Source organism: Scatophagus argus, chromosome 24, assembly GCF_020382885.2.
Source record: "Scatophagus argus isolate fScaArg1 chromosome 24, fScaArg1.pri, whole genome shotgun sequence".
NCBI lineage: Eukaryota > Metazoa > Chordata > Actinopteri > Scatophagidae > Scatophagus > Scatophagus argus.
In genome coordinates, this window is record NC_058516.1 from 3,088,291 (window position 1) to 3,116,260 (window position 27,970).

The following is a 27,970-nucleotide window of genomic DNA, read 5'->3' on the forward strand; positions in this document are numbered from 1 at the left end:
GTTGCACCAGTTAAGTGGGCACGTAAGAAAGCTGGTTTTGACAGCTTTCTTACCCATATAAACTCTCTCTCTCATGCAGTACTGCAGTCAAATAAAAATGCTTCACATCACAAATCACAACAAGTTTAGAATATAAGCACATAATCCAGCTGTTTGGTGTGACCTGTATAACTTCATCTCATAGAGCCTCACTAATCAGATGATAAATTACTTTTCCAATGCCCCTCCACCCTCCCCACCAACCCCCCACCCCCAACTCACTGGCTCTACTTATCTAATCAGTAGTCCAAGCAAAGGGAGCCTTAATTAAGTACACTCAAAACCAAACACTAAACAGTGCACTCATTCATTATCAAAGTCTGAAAAATGAGCACAAAAACGTCTTCAGGGACCTGTTCCACTTGATAAGAACCCAACTCAGAGCCAGAGCTACAGTAATACTATACTTTGATTTGTTTTGATTTGGAATATGCATTTTGGATTTAGATGCAGCTGTGAAATTACTCAATGAAGCTGTTTTTTTCAAACACAAGATAAAGCAAGTTTTAAAGGCGCTGCACTCTTTGTAACTTTCGTGCTTTAAAAACGGGCTGCTGCCATTGTTGCCACTGCCTTCCAGAAGACCCGCTGTGAGGCTTAGCAGCTCAAAATTAGGCTGGATGAAGTGCAGCGTTACAAACATTAATTGCCTAGTTAGTGGTTTATAAAATGTCACTGCTGGATCGATTAGGATCCAAATATTTGGCCCATTCTGAAAGGTTTTTTTGTTTTGGACCAAGGCAGAATATCAAGGCGTAAAGTGGAATTTATTTATGTTTCCATTTGGATCTTTGGGTGTTAATTGATTCCATAGTCAGTCATTTAGTGTTGGCAAACACTCAGCTCTCACTCAAGACACACGAGCCCAAAAATGACTAATCAGCATCAGCCTGTGTGAATTACACCATATGGCTATAATGGACATTTATACTATATGGGTTCTAATAAAACACTGAATACTTGATAAATTGGTCCCAATAATATTTGAAGTTTTGAATGCATCCATAAACAGTTTAAAAAACTCAGAAAAAATTAAAACAGAAAGTATTGTTGTTGCAGAATACTTTAACAAAAACTTATTTTTGCTTCCAGCCACAGTTAAGTGTGTTGTTGTACAAAGCATTAATTAGGAGTTTGTTAAAAATGCCCATTAGCTGCATGAAATAAAGCATTGTGTTATGGTTAAAAGACCAGGCAGAGTTTGTGGGCTTACTGTACTGTAATTAAGAAGATGACCTCTAGCACACAAACCTCCCTCTGTCTCCCTGCTGAGGCACATGTACTGTATGTGTCCTCAGCCCATCAGTGATCACATACCTTCCTCTGTCAATTTGAAGTTTATCCAGAGTGTGTGTTTGCTTAGCAGTTCCATTGGGAGGAATTTAAGTAACTGACCTTGGTGGGGATCACTTTGCACACATGGGCAGGTACTGCGGCCTGTTAGGCCTATTAGCTAGTGACCATCCCTCCGCTTTTCCATCCACGGTTTCATAAAATGACATATGAGGTTCTATGTGCAAACAGCCCTCTGGGCATCCTCCTGACTCACACCCCTTGAGATACAAGACAGCTTCAAATGTGTCCTTTCTCTGTCAACACGCCCCCACGGCGAGCTAGGATGCCCGACGTGAATAGGGCCAAATACTATTAAATCAGAGGGCACCCACAAAACAAAATAATCTGCATTTATATCTGCGGAGTAAAGTTACACATGCCACTTCTATTTCTGGGCCCTTGGACAAACACCGATTAGTCTACCGCGCTGGACAGGGTTAATAGGAGCTTGTTCGGTGGGCAAGCACGACACCTCAAGGCTTGGCCTCCCTGATCGATAGGAAACATTGCCGTATATGTGCACAGTAGCATTACTGTACACAGGCATATAAGTTGGTAGCAGCTGGCGAGTTTTAATTGAGTGTCAATGGACATGTCTGCCGCGCTGGGGAGGTCTTTCCATGTAAGGAAAGCTCTGCACATAGTCCTTTTGTTTGTTTGTTTATTTATTTATGCAATCTGGGAGTCGGGGCAGACTGTGCTGATTGAAACAAACATGCCACAGTATGTATATTAATGCAGAGTCTTTTAGCCACAGGCAGCTATAATTTACTGCCTTGTTTTTGGGCACAAGTTCGAGTTTAATTCCAGTTTTTCAAAAAAAGAAAAAAAAAATACAAATTCAGTTTTTATCTGGAACATAATTTTATCTATAATTGCTGCTGAGACATTCTTTTCCCTTTGATTTCGCCTTAAAGAGGTCAAGGGTCAGCTGGAGAGTAGACACAAGATGATGATGATGAAGAGGAGACACTTTAATACCCTCAGGTGTTGTTGTCTTTGTCTAAGAAGTATGAAATCCTGCTGAGAATCACGATTTACTCCGATTATAGGCAGTTACAGCAAAAAGTCCATAAAGACATACTATGCAGAAACTTTCTGGAAAAAAAATGCATGAACTCACACAAAATGAATCATCAGTCATCATTTATGATGACTTCTGACCCACTGGTGTGTAGTGTGTCTGTATGTGCAGATGCTCTCCCCCTGCCTGCTATTTCTTGTCATTTTTCTTGTGTTCTTGGGGTTCTGAATGAAGGCAGCTGATTGCTGAGTTTCATTTCCAGGTCAAATATCGACGTTGGGACTTAGCCTCAACAGTCCAATGTGTTTCTGCAGCACTGCTTCACGCTCCACATTATACCTTCAACTACTGGTCAACCAGAGGGCTTAGAGTTGTAATATAAGCCGACCATGCGGCTGGATTCCCACCACTTCAAATGAATTCAATTTAGATATTTTACTTAAACCTTTACAGCCATTACTCTCATTCTGGAATATGTGAGCAAATTTCAGGATAAAAAAAATAGGAAATGGGTACAAGTGAATCTTTTCCCTTGTCTGTGTAATTTGCTGCCAATATTTCAGATCTATTACATTTGAACTAAATGCTATGTCTTCCGATTTTCCCAAATTAACACCAACATGTGGCCCCACGAGCAAACCTGGGAATTTGTAGGACCCAGCAGAGCACCCAGTCCCCGGCTTCACCTGTTCGCATGCACATTTCTTCCCCTTTTTTCACTTGGGATTGCCTTCCATCGCCCCGTGATAATGACCAAAAACCTCATGCCTATAACAATGCTGTCGTACGCGGGCTGCAGCTTGCTGATCCTCTCCGCGTCTCTCGCCGGTGCCTCCCTGGCCGAGATGGTGTTCCGCTGCCCGGGCTGCACCGCGGAGCGCCAGGCGCTGTGCCCAAAGCTCACCGAGACTTGCGCGGAGATTGTGCGCGAACCGGGCTGCGGGTGCTGCCCCGTGTGCGCCCGGCAAGAGGGCGAGATGTGCGGCGTGTACACCCCGAGGTGCTCCACCGGTCTGCGATGCTACCCGACGCCCGACTCGGAGCTTCCCCTGGAGCAACTGGTGCAGGGCCAGGGGCAGTGCCGGCGCAAAGTGGACCCCGAAACGACCACTTACAGCCAGGAACACCGGGAGCAAACCAGCGGTCAGTCAGTTTTACCGAAAATCTGCTTTTCTTCTATTAATTTTTAATGACACTGTCTAGACTGCAGCAGGAGGAATAGTGTAGAAATATTGCATTGTCACGAAGCCCAAATCTGTGTCAAACAGGGACTGCTGCTCAATAGTGAAGTTCTAGGATCCATTTTGCACTTCAGTGGATGATATTCCAAAGGTACTTTTATTATATTACATATAGATTCGCTTTGATGCCCGCAGTGCGTCCCTTTTTAACATTTATTTGATAATTATACGCCCTTTTAGAGCCCCCTTTAATCCCTTTGCCTTGAGGACTGACCCACAGACTTGAATTAATCTGGAAGTTTGGACCGGCACTTTGTCAGATGTGCTGCATTAGTATGTTGCTCATGTGCAGTATGTTACCGTGCACTGGAGGTGTGCATTTTCTCAACTTCTTCTGCAGCACTGACCTATTTTATGCTTGTTGCATGAGGTTTTCTTGCTCTCCTGTTTAAGTCTGTGTTGCATAGACCTGTCTAAGTGTGTTGTGAATCATCCTGGTGTGCATGGGGAGACAGAAACAAAAGGAACAGTCACTCTGCCCAAGTTAACCTCAGCTATGCTCCAAACATCTGGCCCTCCAGCCTTTAAAACACTGTAACAGAGCACAAGGTGGTTGCTTGCAAAATTCCCAGAAGTTGTACTCGGTGGGATGGACACAGAAAACATCATAGTATTGATGTTGACATTTCCACAGGGGAGTGGAGAGAAAGAAACAGAGAGAGACAGCAGGGGGAATGCTGCATTGATTGGAAAAGTGGACTTTAGGCTTTGACCAGAAGTAACTATAAACTTCTGCTGACAGTGACTGCATTAACTGGGTTGTCTCATTTGAAAAATGAGCTGGATGTATGTGCAGGAGGATCACAATGAAGCTCCATGCGGCCTGGGGCCAGCAAGGCTCATGTGGTTTGTGTTTAAACAAGGACAGGTCGCAGCGAAGAAGAAAAGTAAACAGCCTCATTAATTGGCTGATTTTGAAGCTGCAAACACACACAGTCAATGAGTGTCCAGTGGAGCCTGCCTCGCTGTGATTTCTACTCATTTCCAAAATCCGAGCTTTGTCAGAGTTTGCCTCCAGACTGACATGTGTTTATTTTGGCGCTGAACTCCTGGAACGTAGAGAAACTACCGTAGACGGCATTCAGAGTGGCCCTGCTCTCTGTAAGGACTCGAGGTCAAAAATGCTTCACGACACGTTTGTGATGGAGCAGTCGGCCATCATAGTGACTTAATTCCACATTTATGTAACCTTACGCAGCAACACAATAACAGTAAAGTGATAAAACATGCCTGAATTGCAGAGTTACATAACAAGAGCAAAAAACAAGGACTCATCATGTAAGGGCTTGCTTGCAAGAAGGCAATTTGTTAGATGTCACTGATATATTTTTCCACAGGTTTGGGTCAGGCCTTGCTTCGCCTCGCACATTGAAAGCTCTGAGATTTGGTTAGATGCGTCCAAAAAACCAGTAAAAGCTTGGAAATTGGCTGTGAAAGCTGAAGTCATTTTGGATAAAAGCCTCGCTGTGGCGGATGGGAGAGTGATTTCTGACAAAGACTGAGGTGGAGAGTGTTACAGTGAGTGGTTTCTGCAGCTTTCTCAAGGTGAAAAAGATGAAAGGAAAATGTTTTTCAATCAGGTGTAAGCAGGAACAGTCCCAGTTCTCTTCGTCTCAAGTCAAAAAAGCAATTTCATCCAAAGGGCGTCCATACCACGCACTTCAGCTCTGTTTATGCCATTCAATTTTTGTAATACGACTTAATAATCTCACTGTTGGCGTTACAGACGGTCACTGTCAGTCTCCTGCTTTTCATTGGGCCCAGTTTGAGACTACACAGACTTGATTTCCTGTCATAAATTCTTCTAAGATACACAGCAAAAGGAGGAGGTAATGAAATCCCCGATAGAAATCAGCTCATGGAGGCTGTTGGAAGATTGAGAGCAAACTTTGACTTTCTGGCTACCGTCCACTGCATCTCCTTTGTTCCAGGAACTAATCTGTAAATTACACAAAAAAACGGCTGATTATAATACAATAATTCAGCGGCTGTATTAAGTTGGGTTGCAGCGACTCTTGAGCTGATTGGAAACCCTGGGCAAAGAATCAAAGGATGAAATATTGCAGCTGCTTTATTTGGGTTTTTATAAGCCTCAACATCCTGGTATCCTGTTTTTCTTGCTTGTTTTATTCAAATGAAATGGCACAGACACAAATAACACATCCCAAACATCATCGTTGGACATAGTCCAGTGTAATAGGATTACGTTAGATTTTGGATCAATATGAGTTGGTGTGATTTAGTTTCCGTAGCTAAAATCTGATAACAAGGCCGGCATGAAACAAGAATAAATCAGCACCATTAAGAATTCAAAAGGCTCGAGTTTCTGATTTAGCCTCTTATCAGGTTAACACTGAACACAAGACAAATGGCTCCATCTCGTTAAATGACTTTCACAGGGGTTTTACAGCATTTCATGTATCTGAAGAATTGATCTGATGGCTTTATCTGCCTCAGCTTGGAATGACAGCAGCAGTTCAGACCCTGTGAACTCCTGGATCAGCACTACAAACAGCTAATAGCAGAGAGGTCAAAGGTCAGAGGCAGTATTCCTCAGACCTGAGAGAAGAAGAGAAAAGGAGTGAAAAGTAAGATGAGGAATGAGAGATTACAAACACGTTGAGGGTACAAGTTCTGTTCTGTTTTTGCTCAAACAAAAGCATGACGTTACGTATGAAAAGCCGACTTTGCTTTCTTTTTTAACTACCTACAAAAACACCTACAAAAATAAATCTCTGAGCTATTGCAAGCCTGCAGTGGTGCTTTGAAAAAGTGGAATAATGGACTAATTTAGGTTTTGTTTGTTTTTAATGACTCTGATTGGATTAAATGTACTGGCGCAGTTCTTGCTTGTTTTCCTCACTGGTCTAAACCACAGGCGATATTTCATCACTGTTTTCAATTACTGAAGCACCTATACAGAGTATTAGTAAATTCAATAAAGAAATAAAGCTTCATAAATCTCTCGTGAACAAACTCCCCAGAGTGCATCGAGAAATTTTAAAATGTTTTAACTCTGCAGGAAGTTTGTTGTAGGCCCGGGTCACGGTGAAAACTCACTTATGATAGACCTACATACCAAATAGTACGTTAATAATATAATTGTTAATGACACTCTGTCTAAATTTGTTTGTCTCTATAACCTTTTTTCCATGACTAAGAGGAGACGATGTCAAAACAACACGTCATTAAATGCTAGTTGTGACCGTATCAAGGAGACTAGAATAAAATGTGGTTTAAAAATATAAACACTTTCCCAAACTTCTTGCTGTCTGCACAGCTCTCAGTGTTTTGTAAAAGTTTACGGTGAGTTGTGGGTCCCAGGCCATTTGTTAAACTGTGTTCAAAGAAGACGTGCAGTCAGAAGGCGTCCCGTGTCCGAGTGTCGTCCCGTTTTGATTAACTGAAATGCTCCTTGTAATCTGATGACTAAAAAAGAACAAAATTTCAGCAGTTTTCATGTCTAAACTTTTCTTGGATGAAGGCAAAACTAAAATGACCAGACTTTACTCAACTAACAGCTGACAAAAAACAAAGGTTGATTACATATAATAAAAACTTACAAGGACGTTTGACAGAAATAAGACTAAATTAAAGAAAATAAGTAAGTAAGTAAGTCAGTGAAATGTTTGCCCTGCAACCCTACAATAGTGCATTATAGGGTTGTAGGGTTAAGGCTGATCATTTTCATTATTCACTGTTCCTTGTATTTTCTTAATTAAGTGCCTATAAAATTTCCTGAAGTAACGATTACTGCAGTAACTTGAAGGTTACATTGCTGATATTTATTTACTCATCTGAAAGCAACAGAGGTGCAGTTCCAGATGTTACTGACGGCCTGCGATGTCCCCCTTTTGTCTTTAGGGTCTCTGATCTTTGTGTTGGTGTGGTGCTGCACAAGTGATGCAACTATGCTGAGAATTCGACTCAAGCTTATGCTTAAATCTGTGTGACAGGTATCACAAGTAATATCTGAAATTGAAACTCTCAAATATAGAGAATAGTAAAATTGTAAGTTTTATACCAAAGCCATGAGAGGCAACATGTTGCTTCCCACTGAGCCCATTTGTGTGCTGTAATGACATCCTAATATCTTAAAGCTCTCATGCAGCGTGGTTTCAGTAAAATAGAAATTTAAGCACTTTGAGATCAGGAAGATTAATTAAAGAAAAGTCTTAAAACTCTGTGATGTGGTGAAAACAGGAGGATGAAATGAGGTACTCGCTCTGAGAAGGATCGTAGTGTTCAGTAAAAGCCAGACATGAACCAGAGAACTGATTCGAACTCATTTTAATAACATAGATGACATAGATAACATAACATAGATAAAATCTCAGACAGTTTATTTTTATTTCAAATTCAGACTAATAACAATAAGATTCAGTTTCACTGATTCTGAGCTGAAATGTCTCCCTATTCAAAACTAACACCCACAACCTTCCCCTTGCCTTCTTTGTTTATGCACAGAATCACTTGATATTCTGTTCCCACAGAAACCTGGACCCAAATAAAGGTTCCTTTAATCAGACTGAATTGGCGTTTGGTTGTTTTGACTGGGATCACATCGTATATGACCTCGAGAGGGAACAAGTGGATTAACACAGTCCAGACTGGAGCCCCTAATTGTTAGCTGCCTGAATGTCACAAGAAATAGAAAAGATGAATGCAACGGCGTCCATTCTTTCTTGTGAGATATTGTTGGTTGGTAATGTTTTAATTTTGCAACCAGAGTCAGTTTTACATGTTGACAGTGAGGAGGGAAACAACGTCTTTGGTATCCATACTCATAAAAGCTGTTAGAGAGAGGGAAAAAAATGGGCAGAAAGAAAAGTGGAAAACTCCTGTGCCATCTGGTCGCTGAAACAACATTGTTAGCTAACAAGGGGCATTCCTGTGTACCTACGGGGGCATCCAGACGGAGCCCGCAGGACTGAAATAGCTCAGAGATAATCCCCCCCGTCTCACCCCAGGCTTCTCCAAAAACAGGGGCATTTGTGCCATCTCCCCCCCAGGCGTCAACTTCACGTGTACCCGTGCCAAGAATCTCCTCGTGCCTATTGAGATCCAGAATAACTTCCCACCCTCCTGTTTGGTCAAGGGTGATTTAAGACAATACAAACACTGTCTGAAATGCTACTGACACTGGACGGGATGAGGACCTAGCGTGTTGGAGGGGAGAGGGACAGTTTCTGAAGGTGTTTTAACAGTTTCACATGGCGAGATGTGCTCCGTCTACTCCATATTTCTTCCACATTTGAGTATATATGTAAATTTATCAAATTGAATTGGTTGATTGGCTCAGCCCCTCCAACACATCAAACACCTTTGTTTATGTTTCCACACAGTTTTAAGTTATTGTGATTCATCTTCTGAGCAATTTGAGTGGCTGTACCAAATTTCATGATAATTAATTCAATTGCTAGTAAGAACACAAAATGTCCGGGACAGGAGGTTTGGGATTGTCAGTAGGACACATGATTGTCAGTGTGAAGTTATGACCCAGTCACAAGAGGCTCTGCACTCCACTCACATGAATCACATCTCTCCCACAGCACTTGAGAAGGATCGTCAGGGGTAGCTGCATATGATGCCCCACAAGCTTGATGTGTCCCAGCTTGTCTCGGTTCATGCTCTAGTTTAGGTCCTGCACAGTCGCCCCAGAGTTCACCCAGTGGTGCCGATCGCAAGCAAAAAGCCTGGCCTTGAATGCCGTGGTGTGTGTGTACGTGCCAGAGCCTGTCCATCGCCTGCTTTCAGATGACTGTTGCGGGCCAGAAAGCCTGGAAGGTAAACATATCTGCACTTTGCTGAGTTTGTGTTCCCAGGAAAACAGTCCCGCTAGTCCTTTCAATGGATGGACTGCAGCTCGTCTTCGCAGCACCTTTCATCAACTTCTTAAGTTGAATGTGACCTATTTGACACCTCAATAAATTGTAGATTGTAATGTATACATTCATAAAGTCAGTATTTATATTTTTTACAGATAAAAGTAGGAAATTATGCTAATTTTCCAATCCAAAATTAGTTTCTAACCACCAAAACACTTCAAACACGTGTTGTGCACCAACACATTGACAGATTATTTTGTGTTTCACACTGTATGAGTAACATTATTTTATGAGTCCATAATTTACTTTAATAGTGACTTTGAAAGACTTACATTATAATTATCAGCTCCTTTCTCACTGAATATTTGAACCTAAGGGATCTGTTGAATTAAAGGGTTAATACTTGATGCACAGTCAAAGTCTCAGTGTCTGAAGCACTTTTGAGAGAAGCTGCTTGTTGAGCCACTAACCTTGATTAGCAAAGCTAACCAGTCGACATTCCTTCAAACTGCAGGGCGAGACGTAAGAGAGACATCACATCCATGAGTTTGTCTGACAATAAAACAAGGGCCTGTTTGTATCCATGGAAAGAGGATGGAGCAAGACCGCTGGTGTGCCTTGCTCTTTCCTTTTTCAACCTTTCCATTCTCCACGGCCCAGCCAAGTCTGCCATTTGCTCAGTTGACCAGAATGTGGACAATCAGACATGACACTTCTGGCCTTCGTGCCATCTGGGAATTCGACATGGATCAGATATAGAAAGGAAGCCTCTCGGGCCATTGTGTGGGGATTAACTCAAGCAGTAGACTGGACAGTAGGCCTGCTGCTCTGTTGATACTGCTGATCCCAAGCCCACCGCTGTGGAAGGGCTTGGACTGCAGAGGCCTAGTGGCCCCTAAAAGTGGGGTCCTGACCCTCTGTGTTTGTATGTGTGCACGTCCATCGGAGAAGGAGATCTTTGTTTTTGCTGCTTATAAATTGTGCGTTCCTGTGTGCACCCAGACTGTGTGTTTGAGTGAGCATCTCAGGTTTCCTCAGAAGAGAGGGAGTGATGGTATTGCACTTGGATACTGCAGGGATTATGTAAGACAGCAAAACAAAAGGCACCCCAGCTGCCAATATTCCTGTGTGTGTTATGTGTTTATCTGTGCCACTTGCACGCACACGCACACACACATGCGCATGCACACACCTGATTTCAGTTGACTTTCGCCCTTTTTGCAGAGAAAGTCGGTCTTCAAAGAAAAGCCAGAGAGAAGCACAGTGGAGCGTCATAGGGGGAGCTGAAGTCCAACAACACCAGATCTATCTGATGGCAAAAGGCGCCAGCACCTTGTTATTGCTCCGTTTGGAATTTCCTTTCTCTCGTTCTCTCTTAGGCCTTTTGTAATCATATTCTACAACCGGATGTCAAATTTACCTCTTGCAGAGCGCAGAGAATGCCTCTCCAGGCCACCGCCAGTAACACAAACTTGTCTTTCCACAAGTCTGCACGTTTCAGCTTGGCCCCTGCATAACTGTGATCCACTTACCGACCGACTGTTTGACCTCCTCTACTGTCTGTGCTCATTTCCCCTCTTTTTCCCCAAGTGAAGTCCTGCACAGGTGAAATATACGCTTTCCTCCAGAAAATCAGAGAAAAGAAACAGGCATGTGCATTCCCTATTTTAAATATTCTTATTAGCCAAACCGAGGTGAGATGTGACCATGTTACTTTCTGGGGAATTTGTGTCATGTTTTTTTTTTTTTTCAAAAAGGCCTAAAATCGGTTGGTTTGACGTACCTTTTTCACTCCCTCCCTGTCAACCCTCAACCCCCAAGTATGCTCTGTTGTCAGAAACAACATGTTCGGTTGGACCTGATGGCCTAACATTGTTGCTCCATCTGTTTGAAGAGAAGGGGTTTTTTTAGGCTGATATTTAACAAGACTCCAAGGAGGGAGGACACGGTCAAACTCAATGAAAACCGCCTGGAGGAATTGCTGGATGGCCACAGGGACCCTGCAGTTTTGTTGGGGGGTGGGGGGGTTGCGACTTGGCTAAATATGAATTCCTTGTTCTTAAAGTGTTATAGATTTACATCCATAGACAGCTGGCCTTCTTTATTATGGCTGTGGAGTCATGGCCTGTCCTCACTGTTTAAATAGTCAGGTTGCATTCAGGACACTGAGCCACTCAGCTATTGCATCAGCGCTCAAATGCTCAAATTTCATCTTTTCAGTAGTTAGAAAAGAAGAAATAGTCTATTTTTGGCAATCACAGAAGTGAATTTCACTTTAGAGAAGAATTTTGATGTGTCAGTAGAGGACTACAAAGTGGCTGCTGGGTTATAGAGGTTTCACTGCTCCTGTGAATATTGGTCCTTTTCCCCTCATCCCTGCGCTTCTGTTTTTCTGTGATGATCATGATGCGCCAGGTGATCAGAGGTGATAGCTCTTAGATGTATTGAAACATGACAGTAAATATAATTTGACCTGTGGAGACCTCAGATAATGGCTGAATTTTGCCATGTAGTCTCACAAATACAAGTTTGAGAAGTCAAAAGTGTAAAACTTTGATTTTGCTCATTCATCACCACTTGTAACATCTGCTTGTGAAATTAAGTCACACTGGTGATGAAGAAAGCAACCACAGAAGCGTGACTGTGACTAAGGGTCAGCAGTGGCCAACTTTTCTCAGCCCACAAGCTTGTTAGTGGAGCTGCATGTGGCTGCTTCACTCTCTGAGAAAGGAGAGGATTGGAGTGACTCAGCGATTATGCTGATTCGTTTCAGAGAGCTTTAGCAGCGGTTTGGACACTTCAGACAGCTGTCAAGGGTGACAATGAGGAAAACTGTCACAAACAAAAGAAATACATAAGGTACAACAACCAAATAGGGGTGGATATTACCAATGTCAGCAATGAAAGCAAAGCATGGATGTGATATATTTCCTCTGGGGGTCTTAAACTGTGCCAAAATGAAAAGAAATAAATGCAGAGTAAAAGCCAGCTGAAGGAAAAGTTGAGCTCACCGGCTAGTTTTTATATCCTGGAGGGTCCAGGTGAGCTGCATCAGCTGACGGCCTTCCAGGAGGCCATTTGTCTCCTGGATTTAATTAGGTCCAATCAGCGGACACAGTGGGAGGGATGCTGGAAAATGCAAGAAATGATGCTTCTTTTAGGTCCACTACTCCTCAAATCACCCTTTCCATATCAAAAATAAATAAGTAAAATTATCCAAACAGTAGGTCTGTTTGTTAGGACATGAAGCATCTTGCGTGTCTCTGTAGTCTATCAAAAATGAGTTTTCAAAAAGTCTAAGAGTTGGCGCGCTTGCTTCCTGGACTCAAATTGAGTTTGTTAGAGGACCTAAAAGAGACAACACCAAGAATTGATGCCAAAATGCATCAAAGTTTGTTTTTAGATCTATTATGACCAATTAACGTCTGACAGTTAAGCCATTATTGTGGTTTAAAAGAGAGCAACGTGGTATCTTCATGTGATTTTTAGGAGAAAGTCTTAATTTTATTCTCCTCAAGCAGCAAAAGAGTGCGGGGTCAGCATCACCTCTGCCATTTCCAAAAACCTTTTTAACAGAGCAGGCCTCTAACTTTGTCACTCTGACAAATGATCTGTGCAGTTCGAAGCTTATTTCTGCCCACTTCCAGCCTCTAAAAAGCCCAATCCATTACCAAAATGACAGCAGGAGGGCAACAGAGTGGCTTATTGCGCAGAGAAACCATCCTGAAAAGTCACAGGTTAAATGCTTTTAGCAGCCAATATGTCCATCAAAGAGCGCCCGAGCAAGACAGCGAAGTCCTTGTACTGCACAGTTTATTTTTGCGCTCTTTTTATGACTTTGTTTACAGCGTGATCTATGTCAGACTTTAGAGTGGCTGAATTTATTGATCCAGTGGAAACCTGAGACCCCTGGATTCTGATTTAATGAATTTTGTATCTGCACAACTGCAGGCGAGGCTGTGGAGCCGCTGCCTGAGCAAGGTGTGAGCGAGATCCCGGCCATCCGGAAGCCCACCAAAGAGACCACCTGGCTGGGACCCAAAGAGAGCGCCGTACGCCAGCACAGACAGGAGATGAAGACCAAGATGAAAACCAACAAGGTGGAGGAGGTGAAACCGGCACGGCCCAAACAGGTGACGCTCTCGAAAAATCAGGTCATTTTTTACCCACTTAAATTTTTCTTGGATGAGTCATCACTTTCTTGTAAAAAAAGAACCCTATGGCTCATGGCAACATTATTTTTATAGCATTTCCAAAAACTGTGTGAGTGATCTACAAATGATCCATTATTTCTGAATCATACCTGGCACTTTTCTCTTTCAGTTCAGATTTTTTTGTTGGAATTTTAAATTACTGGACAAGTTATGACTTTGACAACCTCAGCTAAGTATTTTAAATTCATGGGTTACATATGACGCCTGAACAGTGTATTTATCAGCATCAGCCCAGATACCGTCCACGACATGGGACCAACACCATTTGTCAAGCTTGCAGAGTTAGTGTTATTTTCCACCACTTTGTGTGTAGTTTTAATCAGTGAGGTTGTGACCCAGAACAAAGCAGCAGTTTGGGAATCAAGCACAAAAGCGGCGTGTGGTTGACAAGAGGTGTGTTTTGCTGTGCAAGAAAATGATGCCATGTAATAATAGTGACACTAAATTACTGACAATAAGAATGTGCGAGTAGTTCGGAGTGTTTTGTAACAGTCACACAGCTCCTGAGACTGCCGAGGAACTGAAACCGCAGCGCAGTGCCGCCTCCCTCTGGTACAGCAGCGGCTGATGTGCGGATTCTGCACTGAAAAGTGTTTTATTGCCATATTTGGAAACCATTCAACTACAGTTAACACTTGAACCTGTTCATAAGTGAAAACAGTGCAATTGAGGTTCATTTCAAAGCCCAAGAAGGAAACCTAGTAAAGGCCAAATGATGATTTTTCAGAGGGTAAAAACTGTCATAGCACAAAGAAGGGGCTTTTTTCTTCCACACGGCATGTCCAGCGACCACTTGGCCTTTAATTAAAAGGCAGTTATTTACTGACATTGAACACACCTGACTCGCTCTGTATCCCAGCGCTGGGACTCACGGGTGAGCATTTCTCGCCGCCATACTGGTATTTTCCATCCACCATAAAAATTCATTGAAAGGTTATTGCTCTACCAGAAACTTATAACTGTCTCAACAAGACATTTGGCTCTGTCCAACTGTGAGGTAAACCTGAGGTCACTGGCAAGAGTTATTATTCATTGCTGGCAAGAAAACATGATTCAATTGCTCATTACAGAAAGCCCTTTAGCTTTATTGTGTGTGTGTGTGTGTGTGTGTGTACCTTTTATTTGAGATTTTATATAGTATAGCAAGTCAAAAATGTGCTGACTGGCTTACAAACTCATCTTGGTGTTGATGTATCCTGGACTAGTTTTCTGTTGAGCACATGGATTTTACTGACCTTTATTCAAATCCGATTTCTGATTGTAATATAAAAGATCAGGCCTGAGATTTAACAAAAAAGCAAATGGAGAGACTTTTAATTTCACTGCACAGATGATTCGAATAATTCATGAAGGACATTTTTGTTGCAGCAGGCCAGCTGCATTTTTCTGGCTGGTGTACATGATCAGAGTTGTTGTTTTCGCTGATTTCAAGACTCAGTGTCAGCAGGAGCTCGACCAGATCCTTGAGAGGATATCCAAGATGCCCTTCAGAGACAACCGAGGTCCCCTGGAAGACCTGTACGCCCTGCACATCCCCAACTGTGACAAGAGGGGGCAGTATAACCTCAAACAGGTGACTCCAGGCATTTTGGGAAAGAGGGTTGTAGGCCTGTTATTTATGTATTTTCTTCCAAGGTGACAAGGTGGGTTGAGCATAATAACCACCAAATTAAACCAAATGCTGTTTTTTTTGTGCCTTAAAGTAACATCAGGCTAAAGCAAGTTTAGGTCAATTTGTGTGCTACTACATCCTTGATAACGATTAAAAATTATTTGTACAGCACTTATTTTGTTAAAACTCCTAATAAAGTCCCTTATTTCAGAGATATTTATTTAGATGCTGCGGGTTATACTAAATAAACGAGATCTAACTGAAACATGTGCAACATAAAACTTTTTGCACAAGCAACATTTACGTGCGATCATCTACATCACATTGTTTTATGTTTCAGTGCAAGATGTCTCTGCACGGTCAGAGGGGCGAGTGCTGGTGCGTCAACCCTCACACCGGCAGACCTATCCCATCAGCCCCCACTGTGAGGGGAGACCCCAACTGCAGCCAGTACCTCAGAGAGCTGGAGCTGGAGCTCCCTGACATGGCCCAGATATAGTGTGGCATGAAACAACAAAAAAACTGTAAAGTACTTGGGAACAAAGAACATCTGAGTAAGCTATATATTATCTCTGTGTGTATGTGTCTCTAGTTCATTTGATGACATTTGCAATTGTACCCACCAAAACAGGATTAAATGATAGAATCCAGCTTACTGCATAGGATGTAGATGCAGATTATGCTTAGCGGAAGTAAAGATAAGACTCCTCTTTTCCTCATAGATATTCAGTAGATGTTAGCTGGAGTGTCGGTGACTTTGCTTGACTAATTGTGACTTTGCTCGGAGTTGTCAGTGTTTTGTACTGTACGTGTTGGAAAAAAATGAAAAAGCCTTCAGTGTATTTGGTGTTTTTTAGGTGTGTTTTTCGTGTTGTAGCTTGCAGACTACTGTTGCGCCTCATTAACAGATAACCCCATTAAAATAATAAGAAATTCAAACTGTGCCTGAATGTGTTTTAATTGATTTTGGTGCACTTGAAGCAGGGTTGTTTTCAGAAATATAAATGCTAAATTAAACAGTAGCTCACATTTCAAATCTTGGGAAAAATCCTCTGAAGGGCATCTATGGTGATATTTCACCTGCATTTTCTCACTTGAGTAAAAATTTTTTACTTTGGACGTCGCTGTGCTGCTTTCAACACACACCTCACCTTTAGCGCCCAGTGAGGACTGTCACAGCAGGCAGTTTTACCTTCGACAACAACCTGCATGGAGAGCCGCATCAGCGTCTTTAACTTTGTCAAGGTCATCGAGATAGCAGCCACTAAGAAAACACAACAACTGACTCAACTATTTCCCATCTGGGCGGAGTTCACACAAGACAGATGTGCAGAAAGGCATTTGTTGTGAGTACATGAACTTTATTTAAACAGTGATTTGTCATTACAAAAACGAGTACATCAATTACACGCCAGATAAATATTTCACCATAATGTTCACATTAATCTGTTTTCTAAGTGAGCTTCTGAAATGTGTCACTCTGTTGTGTGCTAGAATCAACAGCATGAGAGAGGAGTTTCATTAAGAAGAACTGGCTGTTGGGAAAATGCTCCCCTTATATCACAACACAGCATTGAGGCATTAGAAATATCTGAGATTGTCGGCGTGATTAACTGAACATTGAGATTGCAACAACGAAAAAGTTGAAAGTTGAAATTTTGAGCTGTTGAACAAAGATTTTATTCTCTGTTCAGCAGTTCTTGTCTGGGAGATCATGATAATCTTTGTCAGCAACTGACTAAAAACTAAAAATCAAAAGATATCTTTCAGACCACATGCACACCTAAAATGTTTTTCCTCTTTTGTGCCGTCCGTCGTTCAACGACGCGATGCGTCCACACGCAAATCAGAATTCAAAGTGGCGCGGGGCAGAAGGCACTTGAATTTACATACAAACTCAGCCACCTTGCTCGTTGGAGGATGAAGGAGCAGATGAACCCTCAGAGCGAGCTGCCATTGGCTGACAGATTTGCCTGCGTGGCGGCAGTGAAGACCCTGCACGTGGAAACATCACCAGCTCTGGGCCTTTGCATACGATTTGTCTGTGAAGGGAGATGCACGGCATGGCATTTAAAGGACTTTAGCTCGGCCAGGTTAGGCTTCTGAGAATTTAAACCAGAGCTTATTGTTGCTGAAAAGTAAAAGGGCCACAGAGCACACTACACACACATGCAGACACACACACACACACACAAAGAGCATGCACACACATGCTGTGCACAGGTTTACAAACAGTGGACGCAGTTGTCCGCATTCAAAAAAGGCGTGTGACGAATTTTAAATACCGAACCTTTTACAGTACAACACAGTTTATTTATGAGTGAGGTTTTATTATAATTGTTGTTCACGAAATCTGGGAACTGCTCATTGTTCAGACGGCTCATTATTCTGAAACCCCAATCGTCTGAAAAACATCCGACTGGATCGAAAGCCCATTCGTCTGACTATCCTGAAAACAGATGCCCTTTCCAGGCCCAGTGCGCCGAAAATACATTTGATTGATTGGCTGGTGTTCATTGTTTGGATAGGGTTAGAAAGAAAATGTCAGGGTCAGAGCCAATCAGAGGCATATAGAAATAGGTGTTTGTTTTCAGCATAACAGGAAAAAGTCTTTGTTTCTGAGAATAATGACCCACTGGAACAATGGCATGGCACCCACGAACGTACCGTGGGTCTGTGCGTGGTGGGGAAACCAGAATATCACTTTAGAAGGGCTTGATTGCCTAAAATCTGACAAGCCAAAGCACACACAACTCATCTGATAGTGGCAGCATAACAAACTACCATTGTGACAAAGTCAGAGGCTTACATAGAGCTGAGTGACGTCAACATGGTCTTGCTGTGATTTTGACTTAAACTGAGATATAGATGTAGGCCATCATATCTAACTGGCAACAACATTTACACAAACCACAGGCATGCTGTTGTTGATTTAGATTTGATTTCTGGAATTTTAATGTTTAATTATTTTTTTTTTCCAGTTTTGAGCTTAGGTTTTAATTTTTTGCAATGGAAACCAGTGGACAGTTACTGGTCCCAGTGAAGAAATAATCTGGCATGGATCTGTCGCAGCATGTGGACTAAACAAACAACATATAACGTGTTAATTCTTAGCTTCAAAGGTACTGGTAGGCGGATTTTGTAAGATTTGTGCTAAACTAAGCCAAACTAAGCTAAGCAACTGCTGTCTGCAGATTCAGATTTAACAGACTGTTATGAAAGTGGTGTCAATGTTCATATCTAACTGTCTGCAAAAAAGCAAATAAATGTTTTTCACAAAATATTCTAATTCATACATACTCAGACTTCTGCTAGCTACTGATTTGGCTCCAAAAAAGGAAGCCAATGATTTTCTGAGTTTGTGCTGGATACATGATAAATGCTGACATGGCATATGAAATGGCTATCAGCTCAGCGCTCAGCCTCCTGCAGGGGTCCTGCTGTTGCACATGGTTCAGTGACGGTAGGTTGAAGGCAAGATTAAATGGCATGAGCCATTACTTGAACTACTTTCATCAGGATGTCATTCACGTGATTAACAATTAGTCAAACGTCACTAATTTAGACAAGCTCTCCGATGATGTCCTGTATTTGTCAGTCTTTCATGTTCATCTTGATCATAATAAAAAAAAGGGGAAAAAAAAACATTTCTAGCCACATTTAAAATATGTCTTGTCTCTCAATTTCTTTGAGTAACTTTAGCAATAGACTCATAAGTACACAACATATCATCATATCATAGTATCATACAAATATATATATTCCTCTATTGTCTATGGATATAAAGAGGTGAGGTATTAGCTGACCTCAGACATAGTACACAGTCAGTGGGGAGCCAGAGATAAGACCTACATGTGCAGATTTTCACCCAAGAAAGCTTTTCAGGTCAGCTCCCCTACAAAAAGAAACAAACCAAAAACAATGCAGTCCACCTGACCATATATATAAGCATTTGTGCCATTTTTCCTGATTGGCAGTCATTAAGTGTGCTAGCTTGATTGGCAGGTTGTTAGAAGATCAGGGCTCAACACGTACAACTAGTTCACCCTCATTCGTTGCTGTTGCTGCTGCTGCTGTCGAGGTCTTTGCACTGCAGGTCTCCTCCGGCGTAGTTGATGCCGGGGATTTTCACGCCGAATCGGTCGACGCACCAGCAGATCCCCCTCCTCCGACCAAGAGATGGCTTGCACTGCGAGCAAAGAGTGAAGAGAAAGGGATGAGATGTTTGGACAGGTTGAAGGTTTTTCTTACCGTGTTATAGTTTGAGCGGACGCGATGCAATCCTTATCTGATTTCTTAATTGAATAATTGACATGTCATAAAAACAGTGTGTCCATACCTGTTTGCGCTTGAAGAAGCCCTTCTTGTCACAGTTGGGGATGTACAGAGAGAGTGCCAAGACCCTAGAAGTGTCCTTCATGCCCTGAATGAGATTATCCAGTCGTCTCCTGCAGGGCCCCTGCACACACAGAGACACGTTTGAGGGTTTGCAAGATTAAAATGTGTGTTTGTGCACCAGAATTATGTTTCAAAATGCACTTGAAAGTTTATGAAATGCCCAAGAAATCAAGAATAAGGAGGTGGGAAATACCTCCACTAATGAGGACTTTAGTTATTTGGTATTTCACTCTGTTCACACCATGTTGTCATGTATGAAAGTGGCTCTGTGGGGTGTCTCGGCTGATTTGTCAGAACTGGTTTGTTTCTAAAGCCTGACGCTGCAGGATGCAGTATCTGAGATATTTCTGATTTAGCAAAGCAAATGTCTGTTCGCTTGCCAAGATCCAAACAAACAGAGTCCAGAAAATTTATCAGAAGCTCAATCAGTGAAGCAAAGAAACTTCCCTCTGAACTGAGTCAGTTTTTTCACTCTGGTATGCATCTTTGTAATCCCTGCCTCGCTTACAAACTCAGGCTCCAGTTTATCCAAGCTGAGCGGTGAGAAGTCCATGTTGCTGGTGGGTCCCAGCCTGGCCAGCTGCTTCTTGCGGTCTTTGGCCTGCTTCATGGCCTGCGCCTTCCGACTGCTGATGTGGTCTCTTCCATATAAGGGCACCTTGGTTTGGTACTCGGGGACGGGTAGCATGGTGTCATCGTGAGATTCTCCGTCTGATAGGGAAGCAAAGACAGACCAGATCATTAACGTCCATGCTTGAGATTCATTAAGGGCTGCCTGTGGGAAGCTGTATATACATTTAGTGTTTTGGATAATATCCCTTTGTACTCCATCACATGCATGCTTGTACATGTACATACTGTATACATACACATGTTGGTAAAGCATAAAATGCAAACAAAATCCAAAGTTAGTTTGCTCTACAATGTCATTCTACACCCTGCTTTCTCCACTCTGCTATTGCTTAAATCAAATATTATATTTAATTGGGCATCATCCTGCTGATTCACAATTTACTGCTCAATGATTTGGATTGGGTTGCACGAGTGTGTAAATTGATACGAGTACGGCAATGACCGAATACAACCATGAAAGCAAGGAAAGGAGCAGCTGAAGTTAGCTGAAGTTTGATTCACGCAGGATTACTATCATCAGAGGACAACTGTCTTCAACACAGCACGACCAGTAATTTTGGACAGGAGCCTTACAAATTACAGACACACAGGATTAAAATAACCAGTGATACCAATTATTAGAAAAAACTTGATGTCCGCAGGTGTAATGTTAGTCTTTTGCTTCAAAGCATTTTTCTGTTGCTTTAAAGAGATTCTTTGAAGAAGGGTCAAAATCAAGAGCAGTATGATGGCTCCCACCTTTGTGCCTTCCTAAAATACAGAAGTAAAGCTGCACTCGTGAGAGCAGGAGTATCAATTTTGTGTACCATCACAACACTGCACCAAATGAAAGCTTATTTAGCACCTTTTTTGGTTTCTTGCCAGCTTCAGACTGGATGTGTTGACATATGGGATAACATAGCCCACATTTATGGCAAGTTAGGTTGCCAGTTTGGGGTATATGTAGAACAGGGGTTTTAAAACTTTTATAGCCTGTGACCTAAATGAGATATTTAGTCTCACCCTGGCACCCAGGCCTATGAAAACATGCTATTACACTTGTCATGTGGCAAGCCACCAGAAACAGCCGCAGCCCATTTTTGGGTCCCAGCCCCCACAGAAACACTCATGTACAAGCATCTTTCCTCTGTGCAAAAAATACAGCGTCTTGCAAAATTTTGGACCTCAGAGCTCCCCCCTCTCCCACGTCCCACCCTCTATTCATACGACCACAGCGAGTGTGATGAGGCCAGGATGAGTGGCTGCGGCTTTCTTTCTTAAAAACTTTAAACTGAAATTTCACCTCATTTATGGCTTTAAACATGCATTAGCCTTGTATGTGTCCTAAGCCACAGCTGGCCCATTTCCACTGCTGTGTCACGCACTTGTTTCTGCTGCATTTTGGCAGATTGCAAATTCTGCCTATAAACCCCCTTCCATTTCAGCACTGACGTGATCGCTAAGCTACTAAGCTAACTGGGCGGCGAAACAAGGTCACCGCCACGTTGCAAATGATGCTTAAACCCTCCCGAGCCCGTCCACCCCCAGCAATGATGATGAAGATCACGATGATGTCATCTGTCCACATGATGACAGGTTCTTGGAAAAAGCAGGAGAGAGATCCCCTCCAGTTTCCTGCTGACACTGTTTTTCTTCCTCCCCAGAGAAAGCTGAAGCAGATCAGCTGCCAGTGTAAGTCCAATCAAGTCTTCACTTGCTAATCCTCAAGCTTGTCTAATCTGACCTGTGCTGACTGATCACGTCTTTCATTTTCTTTCTGCCTCTCTCTTTTCCCTTTTCCTTGTATTTGAATTGTGAGACATGACAGTGATCCTGGAGAGCCCAATTCCTGCAGGAATTAGTGATACTTTCCTCTCTGCTTCCTTTCTTTGCTCTTGACAAGGAGTTTCCTTCCTTTCTTCATCTGGAAAATCAACATGAAGGAATCTGTCCAGATAATGCTGCAGAGGCACAACTAGGACTTGATTTTCAAAGTGTTATATGTACTTTCAGCCATGAAAAGAAGGCAACTGAATACTTGCAGAATGCTCAAAATGCACTGTGGTGCTGCAAAATCAATTCACATCTACTGAAGGATGCGGTAAAAATATACCTTTTCTGCCTACTACATCATTTTATCTCATTTTGTATATCTTCTCAAGTGCCTGCAAAATGTCTTTTTTGCACAAGGAGTGCATTTATCGGAGTGCATACGGGTTTTGTTCAGTTTATGTGTTCAGAGAGCACCCAGCAGGAGATGTGGAGTTAATGGAGAAGCTGGCTGACGGGCAGACAGATGGGGGATCAGTAACCCACGCTCAGCCTGCATTCTGCTGAATCACTGCACAGCCTGGGCCTGCCTGCAGTGCTGAGACGGGGGGGAGGTGGGGGGAGCTGGGGAGACAGATGAAGAGACCAGGGTGGGACTCACAAAGAGGGGTGGGAGGGAACAGAGGATAGTGTGGGAAAGGGAAGAACAGGGAAGAGGAGATGAATAGAAGATTGGAGGGTTTTTTTAAATTTTTTTTTTTTTCGCTACTAAACAGTGCTGCTCTGGAGACTGAAATTCAGCCAAATCATTGTTTAGAGTGCAAACTGACTAACTACTTAAAAAGGAAATCCTGATTTCAAAAACAATAATGAAAGCTTCAAATGTCAGATCGCTGACTGGGGAACCCGTTTTATTATACTGACTAACTTGAATGTGACACTGATAAGTTTGAACACTTCCTCTTTTCTTATCTTCTGCCTTTTGTCATTGGAATTCATTCTGACGCTACTTAACCAGAACAACTGCGGTCCTCTGCCTCAGCCCACTGAGGTTTAACACAGTCAGTGGGATTATTTATGTTTCCAGAGTGGCTTTGATTCTAAAGCTACTAAAGCTCCAATCTGCAGGAAAATAAAGCATGAGACAGAATGGAAAGGGTGACACTGGGAATGGGGAGGGGGGGTGTAAAAGATGAAGAGGGACAGTAGCCAGACAGGGAAAGAGGAGAAGAGTCAATGTGGTGGGAGAGAATAGAATAGAGAGGAGGCAGACAAAGAGCCAGGTTAGGTGTGGGAAAAGGCACAGGTGGTGGATGAAGACAGGTAGAGGTATGCTGGAGACCTGACAAAAGAAAAACTAAAAGGGGAGGGGGGACAATAAGTAAGGGAAGAGAAGAGGGCCAAATATGACTTCACATTTTGAAGAGAGTTAAGGGCCACAAGCCAACATTTCCCACAAAGCTCTCCTCAAAGTGCTCCCCAGCAGACACCCGGACTGTCCCTGAACTGCCATTCAAAGCAGCCAACAAGGAGCCTCGCAGAACACCACCTGTAATCTTCTCCCTTGTTTTAAGTCAATTGGGGGGCCCTGAGGCGACGGGCCACTCACACGAAACCCACTGATTTACGCCTCGCAGCCCGACAAGGGCCTTTCAAACCCAAATGACAGGTTGATTGGCGCTCAGCACCAATTGTTGACTGAGTTCACGGGGTCAAGGCACACAGGGGCTCGTGTGCAGTCGTGTGCCTCGGTAATGACAGGTGTAAGCCCTTCTTAAAGAGGGCTGTGAGCTGACCCACATCAGCCTCGCTGGCTCCCATAGAGACCAGGAGCCAATGGAGGGCACCTGAACAACACCCGCTCTTCTTCTCCACCACCCTTTGAAAATATAAATTCACAGCATTCATGTTGGACTTTTATGACTGGGTGTGAAATAATCTTATAGTGTTTCCATCCGTTTTTTCTTTTCTTTTTTACCATTGCATCACTGGCTGACTCTGTGTGCAAGTGTCACTTGAGGGCTCCATTAAAATTCCTGCATTGACAAGGGAGGAGTAACATCTCTATCCAGCTGCTTGCTATTTCTTTGCACCAGAGCCTTTTATATCTTCGGTTGCAACATAATTTCTGCAAAAGCAACAGAAACACTGTCAGTTGACATAAATGTGTTATTGCTTAGCTACAAACTGACTGCTGCTCGTTTGACTTTAAAGTGGAGACTAATGGTAGGGAGGACGATTCACACGAAGTGTAATGAATGAGGATTCAGTAAATTCAGTCAAGTCCAGTCAAAGTCAGTGACTTGCTTTAACTGCAGCCTGTGAGATCTGAATGGCTCATCTCAGGCCTACCTTTTGACGGATGGAGCAGTTTGTACAACTTCTCGTTCCTGCACACCCCCCGGCCGTGCAGGAGTGCGTGCAGCGGCTTCTCCTCGCCGTTCTTGGGCAGGCAGCGGAGCCCGCGCGTGCACGGCCCGGTGTACACGCCGCACGGCTGGCCCTCTTCGAGCGCGCACGTCAGGCAGCAGCCGCAGCCGGGCTCCTTCACCAGCTGACAGCCCACCGGCACCGGCGGACACATGGACAGGGCCTTCTGGTCGCACGGCTGACACGGCACAAACGACGAGCCGCAGCAGGTTATGCTCAGCAGGGGAACCACCAGGAAGGAAACACTCAGCAGCATGGCGCTCCTTCTCGTCTGAACTGCAGGGTGTTTGACCGAAACCGCAGAGACGATTATCAACTGAATCTTGTGGTGAATCCTTTCTTTGCAAACGGTTCGAGTCCACACATCAGGTGGGGGGCTGCTGCATCCACAGGTGCCGCTCCAGTACTAAATGTCACCGCATCCGAATCACAATCCACACAGTCCCTCTGATGTCCTCCCCTGCGTTGTCCTTCAACCTTGCAGCAATGAATTAGAAAAGAAAAGAAAATCTCCAGACACCCCGTATTGCTCCCCTCAATGATGCCCGGTGCCGTTTACGCGCAAGCTCTTCGTCTCCAAATGAGAGAGAAAGAGCCTGATTCCGACTGTTGTTCTCTCTGTTGGTTATTTTACCCGCACGGTTTGTGAGCAAAATGTATAATCTGTGGCTTTGAGCTTGCCTTTTAAAAAAGAAACTGCCAGAGGCGAAGCCTCGATGGGATGTCAAACAACGTTTGGAGGGGGAGGCGCACTTGTCAACTCCGTGCGCTGCGATGCTGATTTCGCAGGGCGGGTGCTGGCATGCCTCCAGATCTGCCAGATACGAGACGATGCTCCTGAAGGCGACTGAATAAGACCTTTTTTCTCTCTCTCTCGCTGCAGAATGGCTATTTAGCATTCCTGGAAGACAAAATTAGTATTATTATTATTTTAGATGTTTGTGCCCAAGAGCAAAGCAGACCACTTCTAACGAGATCATGATGCCTCGTGCCTGGAAAGTTCATTTAAATTGCTGACGAGGCTATTTGAATGACAGCCAGTGAACTTCTAAACCATTGCTGCTGGATTTAGAAGAAGAAGTTTATGCAGACTTTTCGTATAAACACGGTGCCATGACTGCAAGCAAGTCAGGAAAAAAAAAAACGTTTGTAATGGCTTGTTGTAATGGAGATTTAGGCACAACTACGAATAAATCTCTTTCGATACTTTGCTGAGAGATCATGACTGGCCAAATATTTATTGGTTGGTGTGTTACTGGTTTGTTCCCGTGTCACAGAAACCATAACAAATTTAGACTCCCCTAAAGTCCTGCTCTCACTCAGACTGACATTTTTTACAGTGTTCATCCACATTATGGCTGCTCTGTGGTTAAAAGTGAACATTAATGATCTCCTATCTTCATATCTGTCACACGATGCAAGCAGAGTTGCTGATCCCTCACTTTGCTGAACACCAATGTACAGCACTTAAATTCCTGGGTTGATTACTTGATCCCAGAAATACTTGGAGTTGGTCTTGATCGCTGCTAGTTTGACTGGAAAGGCAGAAATTCCAGATGCTGATTTCCAACAAAATCTAAGTACTTGCTTGACAGAACTTCCTTGGAAGACACAGTCAGATACTTATGTCGACCACAAACATGGTTTTGTGCCCCTGTGGAGCTGCCAGATGGATGCATAGACCTCGTTACACCCTAACATGTGTCATTTTCTTCTTTCTTTGTCTACAACAGAAACTTTTAGTGAAATCCGAGCATGTAATGGCACAAATAAACTTATTATGAAACAAAACTTGAGGCTTTCAAAGTTAAGGGTGGGTTCCTGCTTGTGAAACAAGAACACTTTTATAATTCCCCTCAGATATCTTTGGGTTTCTCTCTTTTGCCAAAGTACTGTAGCTTTAAATATTTGTGCGATGCGGTCTTAACCAAAACAAATGTATTCTCTAAAGACCTGTACAATGCTGCTAAGGGTCCAGATCAGGGCAAAACGCACTCAGACTGACCTTATTTTATGACTCAGCGAGGTCAGTGTCCAGTTAGATAAGTGGCCTGCTCTCATGGAGTGCAAGTACAAAATGCTCATAATTCACTTGAATGTTTTGGCAGACACCAATATAGGCCTGAGGATAGCATGTTTTTGTTTTTAGTAAACAGAGTCCCTACAGATTCCTGGAGGAGTTAATTTGATGTTTTTAACCATATTCATGTTAATCCTCGCGGCTGTTATTTCTGTGTAGGTTGTAGTTGGTGTTATTTACCTTTTCGTTCACATCCTGTTATTTTTCATCTTAACTTTGCACTTTAAGTGGAATTTTAGTGATAAATCCAACTACAGATGTTTGTAACGTCAGACGGCACTGAAACTGACCTTTTAAAACCCATGCTGATCAAAGCTTTTATTGCCTTGCTGTGTCGAGTTTCACTTCCTCTTTGTCCCTCACCCCCTTTGTGAAACTTTGTCTGGAAACTCTATTCAGATCAAGTGGCCCATGTTTGACTTTGCCCTTGACCTTTGCACCCTATCAGGTGTCGAATGACGTCACACATGGCGGAAAGGTCAGTCCAGCCTCGCCCACACACCCCTTTCATTTCCCCTTGTCTACCTGTCCAGATTTGAAGAAAGAGTGCCATTCAGGTAAACCTCTATGACACATCTGTCTTTCACAGGTTGCAACCAAAAACCTCCCTCTCAAAGACTGTCCTGAGACTCCCCTTGCACATTTATGATTCATAAATTGATGATTTATTACCCAGAGGCATATTGGCCATGCTAATATGTCTACATTTGTTTTGTTTTCTCCAGATGTGAGACATGGAGGAGCTGTGGTCCAAGAGCTGCTAGGGTTCGTAAATCCCATCGTTACGTCTGTTAAGGCAGGGGTTTCCTGTATAGTTTGGGTCTGAGTCAGTTCGTGTATATGGGCCATATGATGCACAGATGGTGCCTGTAGCTGCGTTGGACAGAGGTTAATGCTTTGGGATTTCCTTTGAAATTAAGCCCAGGGCTAAATATATGCAGTTATGGGTGTAATGGTACACAAAATACACGGTTCAGTACATGACTTGGCTTTGAATTCACGGTTTGGTACATTCAATCTCGACTGAGTAAAGCTGAAGCACAGTTTTCATCCTCTTCCTCTACTGCTGGTCCACAAATCAGAACACTCTAACCATCTGGTTTTCCCCTTTACCTACGTACACGAGCAGCACATGCAGTTGACAAGCTGAGTTGCACAGTTCAGCAAACAAACAACATGCACTGTGAAGGCTCTGCACTCCCATGGTGCACCCACCCCGGTGCTTTCACTTACTGTGGTTGACTGGAGTTCTTCTGCACCGTGTGGGCGTGCACAGCCTGCACTTGCTCGACTTCTCTGTAACGTTCCTCTTATCTTTTGGTGCACCTATTAGGATTGGACAGATTAGAAATTGGATACATTTACTGTGTAGCTGCATCAACCATAG

General features: G+C 43.1%; 2 protein-coding genes across 2 annotated transcripts; one reads left to right on the forward strand and one right to left on the reverse strand.

Moving 5' to 3' along the window:
- The first annotated feature begins 3,034 nt into the window (after positions 1-3,034).
- Positions 3,035-16,232, forward strand: igfbp2a (insulin-like growth factor binding protein 2a). Its single transcript, XM_046382803.1, has 4 exons — positions 3,035-3,541; positions 13,419-13,600; positions 15,114-15,254; positions 15,634-16,232. The coding sequence occupies exons 1-4, from the start codon at positions 3,148-3,150 to the stop codon at positions 15,790-15,792; spliced, it is 876 nt and encodes a 291-aa protein (XP_046238759.1). The 5' UTR covers positions 3,035-3,147; the 3' UTR covers positions 15,793-16,232.
- A 405-nt stretch (positions 16,233-16,637) lies between these two features.
- On the reverse strand, positions 16,638-27,965 carry igfbp5a (insulin-like growth factor binding protein 5a). Its single transcript, XM_046382638.1, has 5 exons — positions 27,817-27,965; positions 24,426-25,404; positions 20,200-20,402; positions 19,633-19,752; positions 16,638-19,482 (listed from the first exon to the last, which is right to left on the reverse strand). The coding sequence occupies exons 2-5, from the start codon at positions 24,757-24,759 to the stop codon at positions 19,342-19,344; spliced, it is 798 nt and encodes a 265-aa protein (XP_046238594.1). The 5' UTR covers positions 24,760-25,404; positions 27,817-27,965; the 3' UTR covers positions 16,638-19,341.
- Positions 27,966-27,970: the final 5 nt, after the last annotated feature.